We start from the raw sequence: 10,157 nt of genomic DNA on the forward strand, positions 1-10,157 counted from the left end.
CTAATCCATTTTTTTTTAAAATTAAAATTAAAATATAGAATAAATTAATTTTTTTTATATTATATTATTTTAAGGATATACATATATATTAGTGTCCAACTTAAATTATTTTTATTCTTATAAATTAAATTTTAATTGCTATTTATCATAAAATAATTTAACATGTAAATATAATAATTACTTTATTTTATTTGATTAAAATTTAGTTAAATAATAAAAAATTTAAAAGATATTTATATAACTGAATATGTTTTAAATATGTATAAGCAAATTTTAATATTAATTTAAAAAATTAAAAAGAAAATTGGCAGGGTAAGCAGTCTTATAGGGGATTTGTCCGTCCTGTTTCATTTTTGAGGAAAAATGACGAAAAAGATTAAAATATTTAAATAGGATAGACTTATCCGTTTTACTACTCTTATTTGGTTCTGGTTTTTGTACAATCTTGCTTTTTGATTTTATCAAATAGCCAACTTTCATACATTTGCTTCTTATTTTATCCCAACAAAGGATCTGATACTGTATTTTACAAATTAAAATTAAGGTTAAATACTAATTTGATATTAATTTTGGTTCAGTTTTCTTAATTTGATTATAATATTTTTTATTTTTAATTTGATCATAATATTAATTAATTTTGTTCAATTTGATTATTTTTTTAAACTGTTTAAATGATTAACGTATGGTGAACAATAATCGTCATGTGTCATTTTGTGAATTTTTTTTCTTTATTTTTAATTTCTTTAATTTTATTTAAAAAAATGTCAATATATTAAGTCAGTATACATCGTGTCACGTGTCAGGATTGTAACATCACATTTAATAGAGTAATTATACTAAAGAGAAATATCAAAGGTTTAATGCTTCAAGCAAATAACCATACACTAGAAATTCTTAATACAATTATCTAAAAAATAAATACATAACTGGTATACTGCCACAATATAAAACTCTAATCATATATGGTAAAAGGTAAACCTTACAAAAGTTGTTCAAAAAGATAGAACGTAATAATGAAAACAAATTTAAAGAATTAAACAGTTGCACTGTCATCACCGTCTCTAGGGGAGTCAACATCTAAATCTTCATCTGCTCACACCAAATATTGACAATCTTGCAAAAGAACAACAACACAAGCAAAAAAAACACACAGACACACACACAAGAGGGTAAGTTAATATAAAAACAAATGTTTCATTAATCATAAATTAAATCATATTAGGGAGCTAAGTAATTCACATCATTATAAGCAACAAGCCACATCGTAAAAGATCCATTAGGCTTAGTTATCCGGATAACCAACATTGAGGAAGAACTACTTGAAAGTTTTGGCACTTGTGATGGATAACCTCCACCCACAAGGTTAATCCTATATAGGTTCCTAGAACTACAAATGATTTTTCTAATTAGGACCTCCTGCTACTCTCTACTCCTAATTCATTCTCCTCTACACGAGTTTGAATGATTAGTAGGGTGTCAGGATAAACTTCCAAATTCTGAGTTCCTACATCAATGCATACCAAATACACACATACTTTAAAAGGATTTTTTTTCTTAGAAATCCATTGAACTTTCTCAATTTACAATTAAACAAGTCTCATACATTATATCCTCAATGTACAACACACTTATCCATTAGCAAGGTCATCATCATCACGGTTTTATACATCATTATATTCCAAAAGTTCATATCATCCCCGCACATTCACATAACCCCAAGTAATTTACACAATAACTTAACAACATATATGCAAATTGGTTGGGGAATTTAAAAATAAAACTACAACTTGCACAAAGCTCCAAAAGTTATGTTTTTACATTCAATTGAAAGATAATTGATCAAATTGGGTACCTATAGAAAAATTTATGCACTAAACAAGTGACAAAGGTAAAAGTTGTAAACAACCTAATCTATGGGAACCTTACAAGAAAAATTGCTCCCATTATAGACTTTCAATCAAAGATCACACCGGTCAAAACAAAGCATCATATGTCTAGGATTTGCTGTAAAAATTTTAGCTCGATCCGACGTTTAACGAAGTGAAAATTCAAAATTTTACAAAGTGACTTAAAGTTGGAAAACTCACTCGCCCATGAGAGGATTGCTCGCACAACGAGGAAAACTCTATCAAAAATAAATTTATTTATCTGAGTGAAATTGAGTATTCACAATTATAAAATTGTTCAAATGAGTATTCATTAAAGAGAAGAATAAGAGAAGATAGAATAAAATGATTAACATTTTATTTGACAAGAGAAAAATGTTTTATTGATCCAAATCACAAACCACAAACCACAATATATGTTTAAATTCTTTTAAAATTGTGTTCTTATATTTGTTGTGGTGATGTTGGAATGATTTTATCGGTAATTAGCTTCATATTTATATATTTTAAAATGGCAATATCAAATAATATAATAAATCCATAACTTGTAAACTAAGATTTCAAATTCATTATTACCATTTCACCTTCTATATGGTGGATGTAGAACATCATACGTTATTAATTCAATTAATACTCTTAATTGATATAATGATGCATCATGTGTGATCAATAAAGTGCATAAACAATATGATAAAACTACACGAACACGATGTATAATTCACATTGTTTCAAATGTATCCAATGTTTTTCACCAAATAACAATGAAATTATCGCTCTCATGTCATTTTTTTTTTCACTTTCCGGGGACAAAGTTGGTGGCGTAGGCCCAAGCGTTGTTGTTCACTGGGTCGGCAAGGTGATCGGCGAGGTTCTCCAAAGGACCCTTGCCAGTGACAATGGCTTGAACGAAGAAACCAAACATGGAGAACATGGCCAATCTCCCATTTTTCAACTCTTTCACCTTCAACTCAGCAAAAGCCTCTGGGTCTTCAGCAAGGCCCAATGGGTCGAAGCTCCCACCCGGGTAGATTGGGTCAGTGACCTCACCCAAAGGCCCACCGGCAATGCGGTAACCCTCCACTGCACCCATCAAGATGACCTGTGTGGCCCAGATGGCAAGGATGCTCTGTGCATGGATCAAGCTTGGGTTGCCCAAGTAGTCAAGCCCACCCTCACTGAATATCTGAGATCCAGCCTTGAACCACACCGCCTCCCCGAACTTTACACCGTTCCGGGCCAACAGTTCAGGGAACACACACCCCAATGCCCCCAACATCGCCCATCGAGAATGGATCACTTCCAGTTCACGGTTTTTGGCGAAAGTCTCCGGGTCAGCAGAAAGTCCAGCGGTGTCCCATCCATAGTCACCTGGGAATTCCCCCGTCAGGTACGAAGGGGCCTCGCCGGAGAATGGGCCCAAGTACTTGACACGGTCTGGGCCGTACCATGGGCTTCCGGAAGAAACCGACTTGGAGGCCGTCTTCCTCATGGAAATCCTTCCACCGGAGAGCTCCGGGGTGGAAGGGGAGAGCTTGATGGCTTGACCAGCCAATGACGGTGAAGAGAGAGCCATGGTGGAAGCGGCCATTGCAGTGTTGTAGAATGAAGAACTGAAAAAGGTTTGTAAGTGAGAATGGTTAGTGATGGTGGTTGTTGTATTTGAGAAAGGTTAGAGGAGCAATATATATAGTTTAATCGAGAAAAGGCGTTGTTATCTTAACATCTTAGAAGATCTGCATTTGAGTTTCTATTGGCTTGGATTTGTAGGATCCTTAATGGCCACAAGCTTCTTCTCGTACTATGTAGGTTGGATGAGATCTCTACCACAATCATAAAATGCCTCTTAGACATTGCCACGTAGGATTCTTTTGGATAGTTTGGATCGAATAAGTAAATAGGTTTCAAAGTGAATTATGCTAAAAAAATAACAACTCCAAAATTTTACATTGTTGAATAAAATCAACTTATATCAAAATATGACCAACAAAAACAATTTTAGGTTTTATGTTTTGAATAAATTTTTCCATCCTGGGATAAATTGAAAATGTTTTTGTTTCAATTTTATGTTCATAATCATTGACTCAAATCAGGTATAATAAATAAATTCGTCTTTCTATATGTCTAAATACTTTCGATTTGTATTTAAATAACGGTTTTGGTTTTCGTTCTCATATCTATATCTATTTTGATTTATTAAACTATTTTATAATTTAAAATATTTCCATTGATTTTTGTTGTTGTCAATTGTGACTTAAACATTTTATAACTTTTACTTTTTTTATAATTATTAAACTTTTATGTAATTGTTATTTTTTTTTTGTTTGATATTTATATTTATAATTTTTTTCATTATATTTAATATTGGATAAAAAATGTCTTTTTCACATTGAATACATAATAAATAATATATTTTTTGTTATAATCTTTATTTTTTGTAAAATAATTATATAATTAATATTTAAAATAGTAAAGAAGTAGGCAATTGTGAGTAAAGTTATATTTTCGGATGGAAATAACAATGTGAGAACAGTTTCATATCAATTTATAAGAATAAGAATAATGATAACTTTTTATAGCAGGAATGGAGATAAGATACAGCACCAACCAACCCCTTGTCATTCTTAATTAAAAAAAGTAGCGTTTATTAATTAACATCTATTGTAATAACTTCGGTAGGCCACCACTAATGCAATATTAAAATGACATTCATCTAGTTTTAATTTAATTTAGTTATTCTTTAGTCAATTCTCATGTTCTAAAATTTAAAAATTTATTAAAATATAGATATAAAAAATGACATATGAAGTTTCTCTACGTGTTTATTTTAGTAAAAAGTTTATTATTTTGTATTTAAAAATAAAAAATAGAAATTAATATTAAAAAAGTCAAAATAGAAAAATAAAACATAAAATACAACGTGATAGAATTGCTGCCAATAATGGGTCCTTCATCCTAAAACAATAGTCGTGTCACTAAAATACTACCTAAATAACAAAGTTAAAATAAGTATTAAATTCTTCTTTGATTTTCGTTTTTTTTTAAAATATCAATTAGGTCTTCAAATTTTTATTAATTTTAATTTAGTCCTCATTTTAAAAATGTGTCATAATTTGATTTTTTTTATTAATACAATACTAACGACATTCAGTGATGTAGTATGTGTTAGCTAGTAAGTTTTTTATTTTTTATTTAATTTAAAACAAAAAGTTGTTGCGTGTCAAATGAAAATGAACAGTCTTACCATGTTGTCATGTGGTTGAGTTAGTATGACATAACAATGACAATATTACATGTTAATGTTAGAACAAATGTAATGTGAAAAATCTCAATTTAGTTTTTGTATTTGTTATTTTATCTCAATTTAATCTCACTTTTATGTTAATACTGTAAATTTTATTCCTCTCCAAATTGAAACTAAATTTAACTTTTATATAAATTTTCTAATGATATTTTTATTAAAATTGATATTTTTAAAAAGATTAAGTTTATTTAAATTTATATTTTTCATTGAACTTTATTTAAATTTTGTTTCAAATATTTATATATAAATAATTTCTATACAAATGTTAGAGTTGGTTTAAAAATAACAACTTTATAAATTAAAATGTAAAATTTTAAAATACTTTTATAACAATTTAAAATATATATACTTATTTAAAACAAAATTTAACTAAAGTTCAACGTATATAAATTTAAATAACTCTAATCTTGGTAAAAATATCAATTTTAATAAAAATATCATTATAACATTTATATAAAAGTTAATTTTGGTCTTAATTTGGATAGTGATGAGATTACTCTAGGTATAAAAAAATTGGGACTGAATTGAGATAAAATAACAAATAGAGGGACTAAATTGAGATTTTTCACATGACACTTGTCCCAACAATGACACATGATACTGTCACTACCATGTCACACTATCTTTGTCATGTGGTAGGACCCCTCATTTGACATGTGGCATTTTTTTTAATTTTAAAAATATTTAAAAAGAAAGTCAATGAGCTGACATGTGACATCAACATCAATTAACATCATTAGCAATATACTTACAAAAATGACCAAATCTTAACACATTTTCAAAAATGAGGACTAAATTGAGAGTAATGAAAATCTGAGGATCTAATTAAGATTTTTAAACAAAAACAAGAATCAATCGAGAGTTTAAACCTTAAAATAACATACCTTTAGACATTACGAGCAATGAGCATCCATTAATAGATCTTGTTATTACACTAATGTAATCAAGGACGAAACTTAAGCTTGATAGAGGGGAGCCACGGCTCCCCCAAGGTTTTTTTTTTTCTTTTATATATATATATATATATATATTATTTATATAATTTAATTTTTAAAAATTTTATTTAAATTTAAAAATCAGGTTTTTCTTTTTGTAATTTATTTTACTTCTTCATTTAATTTCTTTATTTTCGGTACCTTCATCTCTTTTTCTATTTTTTTTATTCCAATTTTCATCATCAATCTCTTATCATTTTCAAAATCAGACGGCAACATAACAAAATTGAGGAGTTAAGAAACATTTTGGACTGAACAATTATTTCTTTTGAGTAAGTTCATTTTTTACCTTTTTTTTTTTCGAAATAATATGTTTTCCTCTTGTATGTGGCTTTTCTACGCTCTAGGCATATCTTTATGATCATAAAATCATGCTCTAATTGTTGATCAAACTCTCTTTGTGTAGATAGAACTATTTTAGCTTTTGAAGTTATATAGGGAAAGAACAATATTAGGAATTTAATTTAAGATAAGGGAAGCTAATTATTTACAAGGTGTTAATTTTCTTAATATATTGAGTCTTAGTTTTGAAATTTAATTTGGGATATTCATAATTTATCTTTTCCTAAATAGGTGAGAGGTGACAAATTTCTATTAGAAAAATTATGATAAAAAGTAGAATTGTTTCTTTTTACAAGAGGAATATTTGTGATGAAAATGAAAAAAATGCATTTACATCATCTAAACTTGAAAAACTCACGATAATTAAAAAATTGAAGAAAATAAAAAATAACTATCTAAAGTTCCTAGAGTTACATATAATGAATTTGAAAATGCTTTAGAACGTGATCCGGGTAAACATCCTCAAACTTGGCAATACCTATCAAATCAAATTAATGAGGTACGAAGGACTTATCTAAAATGGGGTCCATATCAAATGCATCTAGAAAACTATCCGTTGTCTAGTAAAGATGGTTATCCAAGAAGATATCAACACACATGGTTTAGCTTATTTCCTTCATGGTTAGAGTATTCGGTATTTGCTATTAAAAGATGTTGCATATTGTTTATCATACTATCTTTTTAGTAAAAAATCAAGAGGACGACCTGACTCAAATGTTTTCATTGTTACATTGAAGTCAAATTGACATTGAGTTGATTGTCATCAACATGTTTTATCTTTTTTTTGAGTGTTTTTTTATAGGTTTTAAAAGTTTTTATAGCAAGGACTATGATAATCTATATTGCAAGAGATATTACAACAAACTTCATTTTTTATTCAATTATTCAAGTTTTTAAAAGTTACCTATAGTAACTTTTGTTGTTTTTAATATATGATTGTTGATAAATAAACTTTATGTTACACTTTCATATATATATATATATATATATATATATATATATTATCATATTTTTTTGGATTCTATTATCATATGTGCTTGTTTTTAATAAAGAAAATAATGTGAGGAAATAATTTTTTTAAATATAAAAAAATTTATGTATAAAAAATATAATTTGGCTCCCCTAAAATTTTGGTCCAAGTTCCGCCACTAAATGTAATAGTTATTTTCCCAATGTTCTACAATCCATTCATACGAAAACAACTATATTAATTCACCAATATTAATTCATGGTTAGAGTATTCGGTATTTGCTATTAAAAGATGTTGCATATTGTTTATCATACTATCTTTTCAGTAAAAAACCAAGAGGACGATCTGACTCAAATGTTTTCATTGTTACATTGAAGTCTAATTGACATTGAGTTGATTGTCATCAACATGTTTTATCTTTTTTTTGAGTGTTTTTTTATAGGTTTTAAAAGTTTTTATAGCAAGGACTATAATAATCTATATTGCAAGAGATATTACAACAAACTTCATTTTTTATTCAATTATTCAAGTTTTTAAAAGTTACCTATAGTAACTTTTGTTGTTTTTAATATATGTTTGTTGATAAATAAACTTTATGTTACACTTTCATATATATATATATATATATATATATATATATATATTATCATATTTTTTTGGATTCTATTATCATATGTGCTTGTTTTTAATAAAGAAAATAATGTGAGGAAATAATTTTTTTAAATATAAAAAAATTTATGTATAAAAAATATAATTTGGCTCCCCTAAAATTTTGGTCCAAGTTCCGCCACTAAATGTAATAGTTATTTTCCCAATGTTCTACAATCCATTCATACGAAAACAACTATATTAATTCACCAATATTAATTCATGGTTAGAGTATTCGGTATTTGCTATTAAAAGATGTTACATATTGTTTATCATACTATCTTTTTAGTAAAAAACCAAGAGGACGATCTGACTCAAATGTTTTCATTGTTACATTGAAGTCTAATTGACATTTTGTCATCAACATGTTTTATCTTTTTTTTGAGTGTTTTTTTATAGGTTTTAAAAGTTTTTATAGCAAGGACTATAATAATCTATATTGCAAGAGATATTACAACAAACTTCATTTTTTATTCAATTATTCAAGTTTTTAAAAGTTACCTATAGTAACTTTTGTTGTTTTTAATATATGTTTGTTGATAAATAAACTTTATGTTACACTTTCATATATATATATATATATATATATATATATATATATATATATTATCATATTTTTTTGGATTCTATTATCATATGTGCTTGTTTTTAATAAAGAAAATAATGTGAGGAAATAATTTTTTTAAATATAAAAAAATTTATGTATAAAAAATATAATTTGGCTCCCCTAAAATTTTGGTCCAAGTTCCGCCACTAAATGTAATAGTTATTTTCCCAATGTTCTACAATCCATTCATACGAAAACAACTATATTAATTCACCAATATTAATTCATGGTTAGAGTATTCGGTATTTGCTATTAAAAGATGTTGCATATTGTTTATCATACTATCTTTTTAGTAAAAAACCAAGAGGACGATCTGACTCAAATGTTTTCATTGTTACATTGAAGTCTAATTGACATTGAGTTGATTGTCATCAACATGTTTTATCTTTTTTTTGAGTGTTTTTTTATAGGTTTTAAAAGTTTTTATAGCAAGGACTATAATAATATATATTGCAAGAGATATTACAACAAACTTCATTTTTTATTCAATTATTCAAGTTTTTAAAAGTTACCTATAGTAACTTTTGTTGTTTTTAATATATGTTTGTTGATAAATAAACTTTATGTTACACTTTCATATATATATATATATATATATATATTATCATATTTTTTTGGATTCTATTATCATATGTGCTTGTTTTTAATAAAGAAAATAATGTGAGGAAATAATTTTTTTAAATATAAAAAAATTTATGTATAAAAAATATAATTTGGCTCCCCTAAAATTTTGGTCCAAGTTCCGCCACTAAATGTAATAGTTATTTTCCCAATGTTCTACAATCCATTCATACGAAAACAACTATATTAATTCACCAATATACATAAATTTGTATACGTATTTGTTGTTACAAGAATAGACAATGACTTTCCAACTCTTTGTTCACTTGACTTGGACAAATATTTACTGAAATTTCCTCCTTTTGTTGCCAATTTATGTGATTTCTCTTTTTTCTTATAGTTAATGAGGATAAGGATATGCCTAATTGGATTTTAGATGATACTGATGTCCTTTCTAAAAAAAATTGCTTAAAATATTTACTCTTCTGGTATGGAATGCGTGGATTAGGGGGATTGTATTTGGATGAATGTTGTTCCACCAGCTAAACCTTTGGTTTTTTAGAAGTTTTTGTATGATCGTTTACCTATTGATTTGAAGGTTCAAAAAATGGGTGTGGTTTTATGCTCTATGTGTTCTTTGCATGGGAACAATGTTCAATCTTCTCTCATTTGTTCTTTCACTATTCCATTGCTATTTGATTATCAGAATGGTTGAAGGGTGTTTTTCAAGATTTGTAGTTTTTTTCTTTGAATTTAGTTGTTCATTTTATGAAGTCTTCTTGTACTTTTTTGCTTAAAGTGATTAAAGTGGTTGTCATTATTGCAGTTATCTAGATGATTTAGAGAA

General features: G+C 27.2%; 1 protein-coding gene across 1 annotated transcript; it reads right to left on the bottom strand.

Moving 5' to 3' along the window:
- Positions 1–2,547: 2,547 nt before the first annotated feature.
- On the bottom strand, positions 2,548–3,602 carry LOC114181796 (chlorophyll a-b binding protein, chloroplastic). Its single transcript, XM_028068352.1, has one exon. It carries the CDS (start codon positions 3,472–3,474, stop codon positions 2,680–2,682), a length of 795 nt encoding a protein of 264 aa, XP_027924153.1. The 5' UTR covers positions 3,475–3,602; the 3' UTR covers positions 2,548–2,679.
- Positions 3,603–10,157: the final 6,555 nt, after the last annotated feature.

The sequence above is a fragment of the Vigna unguiculata genome, chromosome 4 (assembly GCF_037176805.1).
Source record: "Vigna unguiculata cultivar grain cowpea cultivar isolate G323 ecotype 2 chromosome 4, ASM3717680v1, whole genome shotgun sequence".
NCBI classification, from domain to species: Eukaryota; Viridiplantae; Streptophyta; class Magnoliopsida; order Fabales; family Fabaceae; genus Vigna; species Vigna unguiculata.

Excerpts from the sequence above, each read along its gene's own strand:
- LOC114181796 (XM_028068352.1), bottom strand. The coding sequence starts at position 3,474 with ATGGCCGCTTCCACCATGGCTCTCTCTTCACCGTCATTGGCTGGTCAA.